Source organism: Dryas octopetala, chromosome 2 (assembly GCF_963921425.1).
Source record: "Dryas octopetala chromosome 2, drDryOcto1.1, whole genome shotgun sequence".
Classification (NCBI taxonomy): Eukaryota; Viridiplantae; Streptophyta; class Magnoliopsida; order Rosales; family Rosaceae; genus Dryas; species Dryas octopetala.
The window spans coordinates 30,407,599-30,425,576 of NC_141367.1; the positions used below are offsets into that span (position 1 = coordinate 30,407,599).

At 36.8% G+C, this 17,978-nt stretch overlaps 2 protein-coding genes and 2 pseudogenes across 2 annotated transcripts; 1 reads left to right on the forward strand and 3 right to left on the reverse strand.

Annotated features, from left to right (window-relative positions):
• Nucleotides 1-1,436: 1,436 nt before the first annotated feature.
• LOC147295536 (beta-amyrin 28-monooxygenase-like) lies at nt 1,437-3,962 on the reverse strand. The gene is made up of 3 exons (XM_086233657.1): nt 2,970-3,962; nt 2,018-2,205; nt 1,437-1,934 (listed from the first exon to the last, which is right to left on the reverse strand). Exons 1-3 carry the CDS (start codon nt 3,934-3,936, stop codon nt 1,626-1,628), a joined length of 1,464 nt encoding a protein of 487 aa, XP_086089783.1. The 5' UTR covers nt 3,937-3,962; the 3' UTR covers nt 1,437-1,625.
• A 1,395-nt stretch (nt 3,963-5,357) lies between these two features.
• Nucleotides 5,358-7,055, reverse strand: LOC147295537 (beta-amyrin 28-monooxygenase pseudogene; annotated as a pseudogene).
• A 974-nt stretch (nt 7,056-8,029) lies between these two features.
• LOC147295538 (uncharacterized) lies at nt 8,030-10,996 on the reverse strand. Its single transcript, XM_086231733.1, has 4 exons — nt 9,691-10,996; nt 9,441-9,571; nt 9,239-9,314; nt 8,030-9,150 (listed from the first exon to the last, which is right to left on the reverse strand). The coding sequence occupies exons 1-4, from the start codon at nt 10,979-10,981 to the stop codon at nt 8,030-8,032; spliced, it is 2,619 nt and encodes an 872-aa protein (XP_086087859.1). The 5' UTR covers nt 10,982-10,996.
• Nucleotides 10,997-15,222: 4,226 nt separating this feature from the next.
• Nucleotides 15,223-17,041, forward strand: LOC147295539 (beta-amyrin 28-monooxygenase pseudogene; annotated as a pseudogene).
• The last annotated feature ends 937 nt before the right edge of the window (nt 17,042-17,978 follow it).

Consider the following 17,978-nt stretch of genomic DNA (forward strand, 5'->3'; position numbering starts at 1 on the left):
TGGAAATTTCGACGGAAATTTCGATGGAAATTTCGACGGAAATTTCGAAGATTTTTAAATTTCGATAAAAATTAGACGGAAACGACGGAAATTGTTATCAAAATACGAAAATTTTGAATGAAACTTTACCATATGTTTATTTAATATATTATCTACAACATTGATAAAAAAATATTAAATAAACCAAATTATATAGTAGGTTTCATGTGATATAAAATGAACATAATGCGTGCTGGAAGCAAATACTATTAAATACAATTAGTATAATAAATAAATAAAATTAGTATATTCTTTATACTCTATAATCTATACACTAAACTCTATATACTCTATATTCTTTAGGATATCTATATAATATAAGATATTTGGATTTAGGCCTTCAGATTATTTTTTATTATTTTATATATAAAAATGTATTATGGTTAAAGTTTAAAAATAACTAAACGAAACTCCAAGTTTTTTTTTTTCAATTGTCCAAAGACTCCAAACCCCAATCAACCATAATTTTTTTTTTCTTTTTTCTTTCTTTTCTTTTTTTTCTTCTCTTTTCTTTTTTTTTTCTTTTCTTTCCTTTCCCTTTCTTTTCTTTCCCTTTTCTTTTCTTCCCGTGGTTCTCTCCTTCTCCATCTTTTCTCTCTCTCCTACTGTGTTGCATATAGGCTCAAAGCCACTGTGTCGCACACTCCCAGCCGCCATGATATATCATCTATTTCATTTCTCTCTCCTTTTCTCCTGCGCCAATCTCTCTCTCCCTCCCCGATGGCCCGATCTGATCTTCATCTTCACCATCACTCTTCTCTCTTCTCTCTCTTCTCTTCCTTCTCTCTCCTCCCTCCCAAATCACTCCGATGGATTCTCTCCCTTCTCTCTCTTCTCTCCCAAATCACTCCGGTGGCCGGATTTGTAGGAGAATGTAGAAGACAGATGGCTGGGTTCTTGAGCAGCTGGGTTTTTGAGCGAAATTTCGGCGAAATTTTGCGAAATTCGATAATTTCGGCGAAAAATTGACGAATTAGTGTTAAAATTTCCATATCCTAAAAAAACGAAATTTTCAGCGAAATTTCGCCGAAAATTTCGTCGAAAATTTCGAAATTTAACTCCTTTGCTATAATCAGATAGTAAACTAAACTATTCTTAATTAACCATTTATTTGAGTCACTGAGAAAGCAGATAAACTTTCTGAAACTAATTAGTTCTTTATTTTTTTCTTCAATGGGCTTTCATTAAAGCCCAAAGGGCACCAAGAAGAAACAGATAGTCCGGCCTAAAAGAGACCCAACAATTTTAGCAATAGACAATGAAGACAACAAAGGAGGTGATATGTTCTAGCCTTCTAGGCACCACCGAAATGTAGCAAAAGTATCGAAAACTCCCATAAGCAACAAAATCGAAAGGAGACAAGAACATGGACGTGGGGGGGTTGGCAGCCAATCACGAGACACAACAAGGACTATAGAATATAATAATATATGGTGGCTGGTCAGCCGGCCCATTTTTTTTACAACATGCATATGATATTTGTAAAAGAGGGGAAAACCCATTTACTGATTTACATAAAAGAAAGGTGATATCTCTGCCTCTCTGGCATTATTTACTCTTTATTTATTTATCATAGAGGGGTGGTTTCATTTCCCGCCAAATAAGGGTTGGAGGCGAATGTAAAACCCGTCTTCTGGTACCGGATTCAAACCACCTGCAATCTTGGCGTTGGGATTTAATACTTGCCATTTGTACTTTGTCACCAGGCGATGGAGGAAACACAGCAGTTGAAGTCGAGCATATTCTTTTCCAGGACAAATTCGAGGACCGCTACCAAATGGGATATTAGAGTAAGCTGGTGGAGCATTTCCATTCTCAAATCTAGTTGGATCAAACTCTTCTGGTGCTCCAAAATGCTCGGGGTTTTTATTTGTACTGCTAGCCGACCAATACACCTACATCAAACAGACACAACAAAATTAAAAAAATCGAAGTGTACCCTTAATTAATTTGGCATGGATATGATTAATTAATATACCTTCCAGCCTTTTGGAACTGTATAACCTTCATAGGTGAAGTCAGTGATGACCTCCCTAAATGTTCCTTGAAGAGGTGGCACCAATCTCATGACTTCAAGTGACACACCCCATGAATATTTCATCTTCTGTATATCATCCCAATTCAGTGCCTCTCCAGACTCTTTTGACCTTGCAATCTCCAATTGTTCTGCAGAAATATTCACACATCAAACAAGAAACAAAATTAAAGGACAAATTTATTAATTAGTTACTTTAGGTAATTTAGCTCCAGACTCTTTTAATTTAGTTCCGTTGACTTTGGTATCAAATTTTAATAGTTTTTAAGTTTAGATATCAAAATTTAATAGTATTTTAAATTAGATACTAGTTGAAAATTCAAACATAATAATATAATAAAGGATACTATAATTCACAAATATTACATCATATGCCACTACAATAAAAAAAATTATGGTCAATTACAAATAAATCAATAAAAAAAAATATTGGGTTTGTGTTTGACTCCTATGCATCAAAACGGTTTAGGCCGGTTTAGCTCCCGGGTTTTGGGTAAAGACCTAAATTCTAAGTCATAAGCTCCGTAACCCTAATTCTAAACCTCATTTATATATCATGCACTTCATTTCTATACCTTATATCACATTTCTATACCTTAAACTAAATTAAGGACAACGTTGTAATTTTATGCTTACAAGTACAATTAGACTATATTAGCCAACTTCCAAAACAATAGAAAGGCCTCAAGGACAAAAATGTCAAATAGAAAGCCCAAAACAAAGGGACCGACATGTTTGTGACCTAATCCAAAAACCTACATGTAAATTTGATAGTTTAATTGAAATATTATATGATATTCATGCTATTTTAAAAAATTATTAAAATTTGATATTTAATTTTAATTTTCTATTTTAATTTGGCCGTTAATTAATTTCAGTCGCATAAGTTAGGTACCTTCTCGGACTTTATCACAGACTTGAGGTCTTTCTCCAAGAAATTTGACAAGGAAAGTTGTAGCCATGGAAGGTGAGTGAAACCCTCCCACCATCAAACCCATGACTTTATCAGCAACTTCATTCTCTGGTATGAACCTCCCAGTGGGGTCTGGGTTAAATAGCAAATGAGACATGATGTCGGCTACTTTGATTCCATTAGATTCAGCTATTGCTTTCTTCTCCTTCACCAACAGCAAAACCTCCTTCCTCATCGCCTCCGCTGCTTTCATCGCGCTATAAAACGCTGTCCCAGGGACATTCACAGGAAACGTATGTAGCCCCGAAGTGATAACATTTATCAATCGGGCAAACTTTGAGATTCGGTCTTGATTAATGTCTTGGAGTCCAGAGAAGAAGCGAGCAGAGAGAGCCGTTACAAGTTGTTGAGCGAGGTGGTACACCTCAACTGTTGTTTTTCCATCCCAGTGAAGCTTCAGATGCTCCTCAACCATCAAATCCATACTCTCTATGTTTCGGACCATGGCTTCAATTTTCAGGAAACCCGGCGAATTTTTGATATGGACAGCGTCTGCTCGTAAAGTGGGCACCGAAGCAACTTTCTGATAGGAACCACGGAAGAGCCACTGCGTGGACTGCGGCCGCCACGACACAAACAGCTTTTCCTCGTTCGAAGCGATGAATTTGTTCCCTGCGACGCCACAAAACACCGCCGTTGGCTCGCCGAATACGTGGGTTTTGAAGATTTTTGGGGAGTATGTTTTCATTCTGTCCCCCACAAACTTTGCCTGGGGATCATTGAGGAAGGCAAAGGTTTCGCCAATAATTGGCCATCCCAAACTTCCAGGAGGGAGATTAATGGTTTTGGAATTGGATTTAGAGTACTTCAAACCATAAAAGATGAGAACGAGAGCACTCAATATGCATATGGGAAGTATTACAGGAGAAACAAGGAAGATATTCTCCATGATAATTAGATGATAACTAGCTAGTAGCTAACAAAGTAATAAGTTGATTGATGCATGATAATTAGCCTGCCATGCTATGCCTTTATACACATACATGACCGGCGCTCACGTGCGGATATATTTTCTCTTTATATGTATATATAAAAAAAGAAATGAGAAAATATACCCGCACGCGCGTGAGTAGGTTTAATCATTTCATTTTGAATTACTCTCAATTTCTGGACTTTGGAGTGAGCACTCTGGCTGGCAGCCTGGTATGAAATCAAATAGTAGTACTAAGAATATGTAGACGAATTGTCAAATTGTCAAATTGTCGAATTTGGCTGGAGGGCATGCTTAATTTCAAGCTTATTATGTCAAATTGTCAATGACTCAATGCCTGGCCTCTCACGCCAAATAAGGTTGGAGGCGGATGTGAAGGCCATCTTCTGTATCTTGTCACCATGTGATTGATGTAGGGAAACGCAGAAGTTGGGAAAATATGAAAAGTTATGGGGAAAATATTTTTTGTGGGGTTTCTTTAGAAGCTACCAAAAACTAAACAATGGTCCTAGGCCTGCTAACCCCAATTAAATCCTCAACTTAAGGCCTAATACGAGAAGGAGGAAAAGGGTAACAAGTGAAGCCCAACCCAGAAGAAGAACCCCAAATCAGCTAACTGATCCGCCATCATGTTTCTTTCACAATAGATGTGATGAATGAAACAGGCCCACTCAATTGACAAAAATATTAAAAAAAAAAAAATTAATATAGTTGGAGTTATGTACATAGTTTTTTTTTTTTTAATTTAGATGGGCAAATTGTACGGCCCTTCCAGTGGACTACCACCGATTGCTTTATGTACATAATTTAAAGGCCCTCTTCAACATACATATAATTCGAAAAATTCATATATCTTTTTGTCCACAATTCATATATCTCTCTCTTTTTTAGATTCACTAATAGGTTTATAATACGGTTTCTCTATTTTATGGAATTTAATAGCACTTTTGTTGTTACCCACCAGATAACGTCTTAATTAATCATATGCATTCAATTTCAATTTTCAAGTAATCTTAAAGCTTTAATCGGAAAGTCGGTTCGATTTTATACATTTTGAGATCCAACATTGCTAGAGACAACTCTAACTTTGAATCGGTTAAGCCATTTCTGTATCCATTATTGCAAATTAACAAGATTCGAGTCACCTTGGACTCTGCAGACAATCAATTAATACTACAAATAAGCAGACAAGGGGTGCTTTCATGCATATAATTATTGATGAAATCAATTGTACGTAACACATTTTTTATATCACAAACCACTTGATTTAGAAATTTATAATAAACCTAGCCTTGCTTGCTCTTTGTTAATTTATCAAGGATGGCAAGCTAATTAATATTATACATGCATATATGTCAATGGCTCAATGCACTCACTAGTCACCCCAAATAAGGTTGGAGGCGAATGTGAAACCCTTCTTCTGGTACCGGATTCAAACCACCTGCAATCTTGGCGTTGGGATTTAATACTTCCCATTTGTACTTTGTCACCACGCGATGAAGGAAACACAGCAGTTGGAGTCGAGCATATTCTTTTCCAGGACAAATTCCAGGACCGCTCCCAAATGGGATGTTGGAGTAAGCTGGTGGAGCTTTTCCATTCTCAAACCTGCTTGGATCAAACTCTTCGGGTGCATCAAAATGCTCGGGGTTTTTATTCGTGCTGCTAGCCGACCAATACACCTACAAAACCAGACACAATAAAATTAAGAAACTAATTAATTAAATCTAAGTGTACCCTTAATTAATTTGGTCCAGCTAGCATGGATATAATTAATTAATATACCCGTACCTTCCAGCCTTTTGGAATTGTATAACCTTCATAATCGAAGTCAGTGACAACTGACAACCTCTCTGAATGTTCCTTGAAGTGGTGGGACCAACCTCATGACTTCAAGTGCCACCCCCCATGAATATTTCATCTTCTGTATATCGTCCCAGTTCAGTGCCTCCCCAGATTTTTTTGACCTTGCAATCTCCAATTGCTCTGCAGGAATATTCAGATCAAACAAGAGACGAATTAAAGTAACCCCATATCATGATCCCAAATCTTGATTCGGAAATTAATCAATTAATCTCAGTAGAATTAATTTGACGTACGTACGTACCTGCTCGGACTTTGTCACAAATTTCAGGCCTTTCTACAAGATATTTGACAAGGAAAGTTGTAGCCATGGAAGGCGAGTGAAACCCTCCCACCATCAAACCATGACTTTATCAGCAACTTCATTCTCTGGAATGAACCGCCCAGATGGGTCTGGGTTAAACAGCAAATGAGACATGATGTCACTTACTTTGATTCCACTAGACTCAGCTGCTGCTTTCTTCTCCTTCACCAACAACAGAACCTCCTTCCTCATTGCCTCTGCGGCTTTCATTGCGCGATAAAATGTGGTTCCAGGAACATTCAGAGGAATCGTATGCAGCCCTGAGGTGATAACATTTATCAATCGGGCAGACGTTGAGATTCGGTCTTGATTAATGTCTTGGAGTCCAGTGAAGAAGGGAGCAGAGAGAGTCATTACAAGTAGCTGAGCGAGGTGGTACACCTCAACTGTTGTTTTTCGATCCCAGTAAAGCTTCAGATGCTCCAAAACCCTAAAATCCATGCTCTCTATGTTTCGGACCACGGCTTCAGTTTTGAGGAAACCCGGGGAACGATTGACGTGGACAGCGTCTGCTCGGGAAGTGGGCACCGAAGCAACTTTCTGATAGGAACCGCCGAAGAGCCACTGCGTGGACTGTGGCCTCCAAGTAACAAACAGCTTTTCCTCGTTGGTAGCGATGAATTTGTGCCCGGCCACGCCACAAAGCACCGCCGTTGGCTCGCCGATCGAGTACGTGGGTTTTGAAGATTGTTGGGGAGTATGTTTTCATTCTCTTCCCTACAAAATTTGCCTGGGGATCATTCAGGAAGGCAAAGCTTTCGCCAATAATTGGCCATCCCAAACTTCCAGGAGGCAGGTTAATGGTTTTGGAATTCGATTCAGAGTGCTTCAAACCATAAAAGATGAGAACAAGAGCACTGAATATGCATATGGGAACTATTACAGGAGAAACAAGGAAGATGTTCTCCATGATACTTAGATGATAACTAGCTAGTAGCTAACAAAGTAATGTAATATATTCACTGAGGCACGGTAATTAGCCTGCCATACTATGCCTTTATACATCCATACGTGGGCCAATTGATTTTCCGTATGATTTTTTAACATATTACTATTTTATCCTTGTTAATTAAATTACTTTCGTTTAGAATTTTAGTTGATAAAGTGTACTTTTGGAGTTTTATTGAAGGTTTAATCGAACTGGTATTTTTAGTAAAGCCTATAATACCAAACTTTCTTATGACTTTATAATAACTAGCTTAACTTTTGACATACCCTTTGCAAGTGTCAATTGACATTTTTATTGTATTTTATTCTTTTTTTATTTTGTTCTTAATTTTATAACTTTTCATCACTATTTTTACATTTTAAGATAGTAAAATGTTTTTTTTATTTATTAAATAAATAATTATATTTTACAACTACCTTCAAGTATGCTGTATGCCTTTGTTCAATCTTAGAGAAGCATTGAGGAATAAACAAATAACTTTGAGGAAAATAATTTGCAAAGCTCGCGCTCATCGATCCATATTCAATACCTTGCAAGTTGACTAAACAAGAAAAAACAAAACTAGGTGCTGCCCAAGGAATAAAATTTCGAGCTTCGAGGAAATTTCGATGGAAATTTCGATGGAAATTTCGACGGAAATTTCGAAGATTTTTAAATTTCGACAAAAATTCGACGGAAACGATGGAAATTATTATCAAAATACGGAAATTTTGAATGAAACTTCACAATATGTTTATTTAACATATTATCTACTACATTGATAAAAAACATTGAAAAAAACCAAATTATATGGTAGGTTTCATGTGATATATGATGAATATAATGCGCGCTGGAGGCAAATACTGTTAAAAAAATGCTTCACTAATTAATAATTACTTCAATAACACCTCAATTTTATTTTTACTATAATATTGCCACATGAATTACAAAAGTAATCAATACCACATAGAGTTTCTAGGAGGTTCAAAATTTCCGCTGTCTTCAGTATCATCATGTCCAGAGTAGGTGTACTGTGAAGAATAATCATCCCAAGATACTTCTCCAGCATAATTTTGCATGTAATTGCCAACATGCCAACCATATGGATCAGGAACCTGTTGTGGTTGAATTTGCCCATAAGCATACTCATTTGAAGAGGTTGTCTCTTGTTGTGCCAATGAGTTACTATCAGACTCAACCAAATAAGGCAGATGTGGTGGGTAGAATATTGGAGGGTTTTGTCCATAATTGTAATTGTCACTTCCTACCCCCATAGAGCCAAAAGTGGTGGATAATGAATCCTCTTCTTCTTGTGCCAAACTCTCATGACCTCTTTGTCTGCGACTATAGTCTTTTCCTATGGCACCAATTCCTGGTCCGGCACGCCTACTCCCATGATCCTCATCTTGTGTTGCATGTGTATAGTGTGCTTCGACAGAAAATGGGCTCATATACTCTTGAGAATGTCCAGTGACATCTTCATTTCCACCACCACCACCACCACTACCTCTACCACCACCACTACCTCTACCTCCACTGTTGGTAGGAGTGCCCGATCTTGTGCTAGAGTTGCCTGATCGAGAAGGATTAGTGGGAACTGGCTCAGTACGATGTGTCGACCTTGTTTGCATAAGGTCATTCAAACTTGTAGTAGGGCTCACCTCCTCATTTAGAACTCTGTCCACATTGATACCTTCCTGACGTGCTTGAGCTGCAATATCAGGGTCTGGATTGCCTGCATCATCATCTAAATGGAGGGGCCTAATCCACTGATAAAGCTGGTTTTCCTCCACATCATCATCCCCTATAGCAGCATCATATATATCCAGCGGATCATATTCATCAACGCGATCCTCCTCTGCTTTCTTATCTCGAAGTGCAAGCCTCATATTATAGTAGCAATATACCATTTTTTCTAACCTACTATATGAGAGCCTGTTTCGTTGTTTGGTGTGTATGAGTGCGAAAGTGCTCCAGTTTCTTTCGCAAGCTGATGATGACGCCGTTTGTGATAAAACTTTGATGGCTAACTTCCTCACAGTAGGCGCATCACTCCCATACATGATCCACCATTCACCTGAAATGAAAAATTTGTTTGTGTAAGTGTAACTATAAAAATAAATAATTAAGTTAATCTAACTAATACAAGTAAGATGTATACTCACTAGGAGACATTCGTGATCTAGCGGCCTTTGCAGCTCGCTCTCCGAACATTTTCCGGGCATCTTTAAAATAAGTTAACTAGATACAAATACAATACAAATTATACAATATCAATCAAATATATAATTTAAGACAATCAAATTCTATAAAGTATTAATATTTTTCGTAAGGATTCTTATGGGCCTTATGGCAAATTATTTTTACCTCATTTCCAAATTGGCCAACTTGTGGTGAATCGGGATCCAATTTGGAGAATACGTTGTGCACAGCCCGAATAAGTTCACCATCATCTCCAACGCCAGGTCTATACTGATAGCGAGGATTCAAATAATAGGCTGCAATCATGCATCAAGTAAATATAGAAATATATAATTAGTAATTTAGTTCATTAATTGAAAGCTAAATCAATTAAAAAAAATGCGGAACCAAAATAACAAATAAATTATTGGGTTACCTGCTGCGTGCAAATCGTGTTGTAACGTTTTAAACCATCGATCATTGATGATTTTTATTACCCACCGTGCACCCTGTTTTTTTTCTAGTTCTTCCTTCACGACACGCATTAACTCATAAATGGATCCCATTGTAGGATACACTTCTGTGTCCACAATACGTAAAACTACGTAGAGAGGTTCAAACAGACCGCACACCTTATGCACCTGTTGCCAAAAAGAGTGATCAAGAACTATATTTTCAACGGTGATGCCTGCATCTGAACGCCGGAAATTGCTACGACCCCAATCATCACTGGTGAACAATTGCTTCAGCCCCATCATCTTACCATACAAACTATCCAATGCAATATAGTTTGTAGCAAATCGGGTGGCACCAGGACGAACAATATCTCCCTTCGTGATCTCTCGCATCTTTGCCAACAACCAGTTATGGTTGTAAATATAATTCGTGATCATTCTGGCTTTTTTAATCACATTAGCAACCTGCTCTTTCTTCCCCATCTCTTCAAACATTAGATCAATGCAATGTGCTGCACACGACGTCCAGTACACATTGTATTTGTTCATTAACTTCTTACCTGCTTTGACAAATGCGGAACCATTGTCGGTCACAACTTGAACAACATTCTCCTCTCCAACCTCCGTGATTACATCCTTCAGTAGCCCATAAATATATTTATGATCCTTTATGCAATCTGAAGAATCAACGGACTTAAGGAATACCGACTTCCCTCTTGAGTAGGCCATGAAGTTAATGATAGACAGTTTGGTTGGACCTGTCCAACCATCGCACATGATTGTGCAACCATAAGTTGCCCAATCAGTCTTCAATTTGTTAACATGCTCTTGCATTTCTTGAAACTCCTGGTCCAAAAATCCGGTGCGTATCTGATAGGGTGTTGGAGGTTCCACTCCTACTCCTGCCTGTTGACATCCTATCACCAAATTTTTGAAATGATGAGATGCTGCTTTTGAAGGAGGAACATTTTCATATATGAAGAACTTGCTGATCAAGCGTTGCATCCCATCTTTGATTGACCCTCCGGAAAAGAGATTTTTAACACTCTTTTGGCGTGCTTGAGCTGCCTTGTACAAGCTTGGTGCCACTGGAGGTGTTGGTCGTGAATCTCGTGATTCCCTCATGCTTGATGCTCTTTGCATCTGTGCACCACTACTAGACCCAGAACCTTGTCCCCTATTTGGGACTTTATGTAAGTGTTCTCTCTCCCATTCTGCTGCTCTAGAGGCTCGTAGTGCAGATCGAAATTCTCTTCGCTCTTGAGGCCCCATATCATCATTATGATCTTCATCATCATCATCTTCATCATCACTCAGCTCAATCTGACTTTGTCCTCGAAGCTCTTCTCTGAGCTCTTCCATCCTTTGTATTTTTTTGCTTTTTTGGTGTTGTTTGTGTTGCATCCCTGCAATGATGAATTGTCTCACTTCTGGTGGGACACTATTGCATCGTTGCACATTGTGTCCAGGATCCAAACCACTAAGGTGGATCACGTGATCTCCCTTTTTAATCGTGTCACTCCAGCACCCTTCATTACAAGGCCACAATATTTGCATACTGAACCTTGTCTGCTACCTGGTAATGGATCGGCATGATCCCAAGCTGGATCACGTGATCTCCCTCCACTGGCCATTGAATCCTAAATTCCTAATAACAAAGAGACATACACAGTAACACAATAACAATAACAATTAAATTCCATGTTAATATCATATCAGTATATCACCAAGAAATTAATATCATATCAGTTATTAACTTATTACTAATTAGTAATTTCATATCATATTCATATTACCAATTGGCAATTCCATATTTCCATATTACTAATTTGTAATTTCATATCAATATTTATATATCATACAAATTACACAAATCATACAAATCAAAATCAACCTAAAATTATACAATCAATTTCAAAATTATACGATTAAAGATTCAAAATTAACCCAAAATCATATAATTATACAAATCAAAATCAACCCAAAATTATACAATTAATTCCAAATCTATATAAATCAACCCAAGATCAATATAATTTATCTTATATAAATCAATCCAAGATCAATATAATTTACATATAAACCCAAAACATGATATTGATCAATTGATGTTAGATAATATTTAAAAGTGGGTAAATCAGTAAATGATATACTTAGATATACTCAGATCAATTTAGATATACATCATATATCAGATCAATTTAGATATACATCATATATACTCTCAGATATAATTATATAAATCATATAATCATAAATCATATAGATCAATTAATCAATTATTCAATTTAATGTAGTAATGACGTAATGTACTAATGTCTAATTGTCTATTACTCAAAATCTCAAATAGACAAATACTGAAATCAAATACTCACACACTTCAACACTTGCAGTTCACAACTTCACACAAAGCTATCAAAGACAGAGACTTCACACAAGCTCACAAACTGATTTCAGAAATTTCAGGGGGGCTAAGCTTCGAGAAACGCCGGGGCTTCGAGGTGGCCGGAGGCTTCGAGGGGGCCGGATAAGTCGAGAACGGCGCTGCAAGCCGAGAGCCCGAGACGACGCCGCTGCAACCCGAGAGCCCGAGACGACGCCGCTGCAACCAGAGAGCCCGAGACGACGCCGCTGCAACCAGAGAGCCCGAGACGACGCCGCTGCAACCCGAGACGACGGAGGAGAGAGGCGAGAGAGAGAGAAGAGAGAGAGGCGAGAGAGAGAGCCGAGAAGACGGAGGATGCAGCAGATCTGGTTTGAGATCGAAGGTGTGCGCCGACACTGTGCAGGTGAGAATGTGAGATTGTGAATTTGTGATTTCACTGATTTGTGAGAATGTGAGGCAGTGAGGGACTTAGGGTTAGGCTGGGTATTTGAGCGAGGGTTAGACTGGGTATTTGAGATTTTGAGCTCGGGTTACTGTCTTCATGTCTTGTCTGTCTGTTACAGTGTTAGGCTGGGAATTTGAGCGAAATTTCGACGAAATTTGAGCGAAATTTCGACGAAATTTTGCTCAAATTCAAAAAAATTGCTGTTGGGGCATTCGAAAATTTCGAGCGAAATTTCGGCGAAATTTCGGCGAAATTTCGAATATTTCGCCGAAATTTTTCGAAATTTAGTCGAATCCGTGTTAAAATTTCGGAACCCCTAAAAAACGAAATTTTCGGCGAAATTTCGCCGAAAACTTCAAAATTTAAACCCTTGGTGCTGCCCCACGTACTTTGATTTTGTGTAGGATATTCAAAACGTGGATTTGAAATTTTGAATTAATATTTTACACAGTTACTTAATTAATAAAGTGGGATAGTTACCGTAGTTGTACGTCTATGTTCAGTTACAGGGTAGCATATTAAGGATTAAACTAATTAAATCTTTTGGCATAAAGAAGAAGGAAACTTGGAAAGCTTGTAACGTACCCATGCCTCCATATTTTTCTTGGAATTTAATTATTGGAGATGTAAAATGGCAAATTATATTCCAATAATTAAGATAGAAAATCACTTAAATAATGACCATTTCCAGTATATTTAATTTATATATATATAGGAGTTAGGTGGTAGGTGCAAGAAAGTTAAAAAAGAAAAATTCAAAATTCAAAGTGAATATTGAAAGTATAAAGTGGCCAATAACAGATAGGGTTATTTTTTTAAAGCCCATTATAGAAAATAAGCTTTTTTAAAGGTCCACTATCAAAAATCAGGTCTCAATACAGTTCACTTTACTGAAATCACATGGAAAAATGCATTGGGCACGGAGCTTAGCACAAGCAACTTATTATTATTATTTTTTTTCGCATCAGGAGAATTGCCACTATCCCTGATTGTCTTCTGCCTTTTTCATGCATAAACATGTTTAAAAAAAAAAGCATAAAATCAACACAAATCATAAAAATAGAGAGAGATAGAGAGATAGATCGAGAGAGCAAAGAGAGAAAACAGGAAGAGATCAGAGAGGAGAAGATTGGGGAGGGAGAGAGACAAACTGATTTTTTTAAAAAGGTAGGTTTAAAACTAATTAAGTGGACATTTTTATCATTTGGGTAAAATAGGTGGGTTAGCTTAATTATTATTAAGAGTCCAAAACTAGACTTTATAATCATTATTTGTAACAGATATGAGTCGATAACAACAAATAAAAAATATATAGTTTGAATTTGAGGAGCCCAGTAACTAATACAGGATGAAAGATAAGGGAAATTTAGGAAATAAAACAGCAATATTATATAGAAAGCACAATTCGGTTACTATTGTTATTGAAAGGAATTTGTAGATAAAACAGTTTGGTTAGGAAAAAGTCAAGTGACTCTTGACTTTTAGTAGCTGATGGAAGCATATTCACCTTGGAAACTATTAATCTTTAAGCGTTAATTTCAGCTTTCGTGGATAATAATTTTGTTTTTGTTTTCACGGGAGTAGAGGTATACAATTATACATTACTAGAAATACTTATCAAGAAATTTGGACAAATGGTGGATAGTCTATTTAAAAGAGTTATAGCATTTGGAGAAATTAGAAAAATTAATCCAAATTTAAGTCAATTAAAGACTTTTAATTTTTTAAAGAATTTAAAAAAATTTGATACTCGAGTAGTGCTGGAGTTCCCCTCGAGTATTACTCGATAATCAAAATTCTATTAAAAAAAAAAAAGTTTAAAGTCTTTACTGAAAACGAAAATGAATAAATTTTTCAAATTTCTCTAGAATTTATCTCTCTACGTCCAAGTTCAATTCCTCTCACAGTCTCACATGATGACATGAATAAAAAAAAAAAATTTTAATTTAATACAAGTTTGTGGATGCTACAAAATTAATCCTTAATTATATAATAATGGCAGGCTTTGGGTATGAGTACAGAGGAATTAGAAAGACCCTTTTCACATTTAAGTTTTGTACGTGGCTTAAGAAACCTCTTCGATCTAGTCTCTCTGGGGAAGCTCCTTCGATCTAGTCTCTCTGTCTGGATCGAAAATGGCTCCCTTATCATCTTTCCTTCTTGTTGTTCCTATCTTTTTGTCGTTACTTGTTAAGCTGTATTCGACGCTGACCCTGGGCCTTTCTTCTGTTTGTTTTCTTTGCCCTGTTGGGCTTTAATGAATCACCTTTGACCAAAAAAAAGAAACCTCTTCAACATTGATTGGATATGATTAATTCGGTCAATTCTTCACTCTCTCTCTTTCTCTCGTTGAATCACTCAAAGTTCTATCAATAATATTTAATTATTAGCGACCAGCTAGTGATCCCTTTTTGTCTCAATCACCATTCATGTGTTTTAAGCACTACTCGAAGAGCTCCAATTAATAATATATGCCACGGAGAACCCTAAGTTGAATCGTTCATACTTCGAAGACTGTATCAGTATTTAATGTTGCTCTTTTTTGTAGCTTAGTAAGTTACTATGCATGGTACGTACAGACTACAGTCTACCAGAGTTTATATAAAGGTGATGCTAGCAAAGTACCTTATCATCCATTATTCGTGTATCAAATTAGTAGTGTTTATATAATCCCTACTTTTTTTAAACATGGAGAATAGTTTGCTGCACTTCTTCTTTCCTTTATCACTAACCCTCCCCATCTTTACTGTAGCTCTCCTCTTTTATGCGTACAAGTCGAAATCCCACAACAAAACCAAGCTATCTCAATTCTACCCACCTGGGAGTTTTGGATGGCCAATTATCGGCGAAACTTTTGCGTTCCTCAATCAGACGCAGGAAAAATTTGTAGGAGACAGAATGAAAAAACACTCCCCAAAAATATTCAAAACCAAAATATTTGGTGAGCCAACTGCGGTGTTTTGTGGCATTGCCGGTCACAAATTCATCTCTTCGAATGAGGGGAAATTGTTTGTGGGAATACGACCACAGTCCATGCAGAAACTCTTTCGATCTTCGTATCAAAAAGCTTCCTCAGTTGCCCTGCCTCGGGCAGCTGAGGTGCAGATAATTCGTGCACCGGGTTTTCTCAAGGCAGAAGCTCTTGTTCAATACGTGCCGAAAATGGATGCCATGGTACAACAACACTTAAAATTGCATTGGGATGGAAAAAAAGAAGTCGATGTTTACCACCTTTCTCAGCTACTCATTATGAGTCTATCTGCCCGCTTCTTCACTGGTCTTGAAGACAATGTGCGTAGTGCAAAGTTTGCCCAATTGATGAATGTCATCACTTCAGGGCTACATACTCTTCCTCTGAATGTTCCCGGAACTACATTTTATCGCGCGATGAGAGCAGCGAATGCTATGAGGAAGGAGGTTTTGTTTATTATTAAGGAGAAGAAAGCAGCCATGTCCTGTGGAATCAAAATGCAGGACGTCCTGTCTTTCATGCTTTTTAATGCAGATCCCACTGGGCGGTTCCTGCCAGAGAATGAAGCTGCTGATAAAGTTATGGGCTTGATGGCAGATGGGTTTCACTCACCTTCCATGGCTACAAGTTTCCTCATCAAATTTCTTGGAGAAAGACCTGAAATCTGTGACAAAGTCCGGACAGGTACGTAAAATTGATCATACTCATGACTCAAATTAGTAATTCAAACTCCTATATATAATTAATTAATTAATTTGTCTTTTCGATAATTTATGTATTGATGTGAACCCTGCAGAACAATTGGAGATTGCAAGGTCAAAAGAGTCTGGTGAGGCGCTAAATTGGGATGATATACATAAGATGAAATATTCATGGGCTGTGGCACTTGAAGTGATGAGGGTGGTACCACCTCTTCAGGGAACATTTAGAGAGGCTATTAATGACTTCACCTATGAAGGTTATCATATTCCAAAAGGCTGGAAGGTATAATATACTATACCTGAAAAGTTAAAAATATAAATTTGTCGTCCCCCAAATCAAATATTTTCATATAAAATAATTTTTCATATTCTAGGCCAAATCAAACACTTTCATCATTAAATTCCAATTCACCATTTAAGTATGCCATATATGTCATAATTAAGTGCATCACTTATTAATAAATAAATATATATATAAATGTAATTGAGTTTTTAATTTTTAATTTTGTGTTGATCGATCTTGGGTTTGTAGGTGTATTGGTCGGCTAGCAGTACAAACAAAAACCCCGAGAATTTTGCTGCACCTGAAGAGTTTGATCCTGAGAGGTTTGAGAATGGAAAAGCTCCACCAGCTTACTCCAACATCCCATTTGGGAGCGGTCCTCGAATTTGTCCTGGAAAAGAATATGCTCGACTCCAACTTCTGTGCTCCCTCCATCACATCGTGACAAGATACAAATGGCAAGTAGTAAATCCAAACGCCAAGATTGCAAGCGGTATGAATCCTGTACCAGAACAAGGCCTTCACATTCGCCTCCAACCCTTATAATTTGGCGTAACTCAGCGCGAGATCAGTGCATGCATCAAATAATCAAAGCATTGCCGTCCCTCCATATTTATATATATATATTGTCAAGCCATATCACCTGGCCTAAAGCTTATGTTATTGTTCTGCAAACTTTGCAGGAAAAACAGTGTTTAATTAATTAGTTGGAACAATATTGCGATAACATTAATTCTTATTTTTAGTTGTTGTACGTGGATGCTGGCAATTTAATTATCTTGTATTATCGAAGCATAAGGTCCAGCTTTAATTCCACAAAGAAAAAAAATTGTTCAGTATTAAAAGTTTAAAACTCATGATGAGCTCTGCAGTCTGCATCAACTCCTCCTTAGTAAATGTTAAGCCCTTCTCATAGAGAATGTTGGGATCTAAGCCTAATATTGACTCATACAGATTTCAGGTTCTAGTTAACCCTCATGTGAGCTGCCCATTGGTTGGTTCAGTTTAGTATTGGGGCTTACCAAAACAAAAAAATTCGATATTTTTCGATTTCGGTACTTTTTGGTTTTGGTATTTTTTGGTTCGAAAATTTTTGGTAAATTTCGGTTTTCGATTCGATTTTGGTAATTTTGGTATCAAATACCTTCAATATATCTTCAGTTCATTTTCGATTTAATTATAATAATACTAATTATTATATATATACCAATATAAATTAAAATTTAATCAAATATGATATATGATATATAACATATAATGTTTGATGGATATATATTTGCACGAGTAATATTGGTAGTTTAGTATAGTACTAGTATTAATTGCAATAATATTAATATTAGTAATATATACTAGTATAAGTAGTTTAATAATATATATATTAGTACATATCCTATTAATTTAGTTTGTATATATACCGATAAATCTTAGTAGATATATATATATGCATTATTTATTTAAAAATGAGGTTCTTATTTTCCTAAAA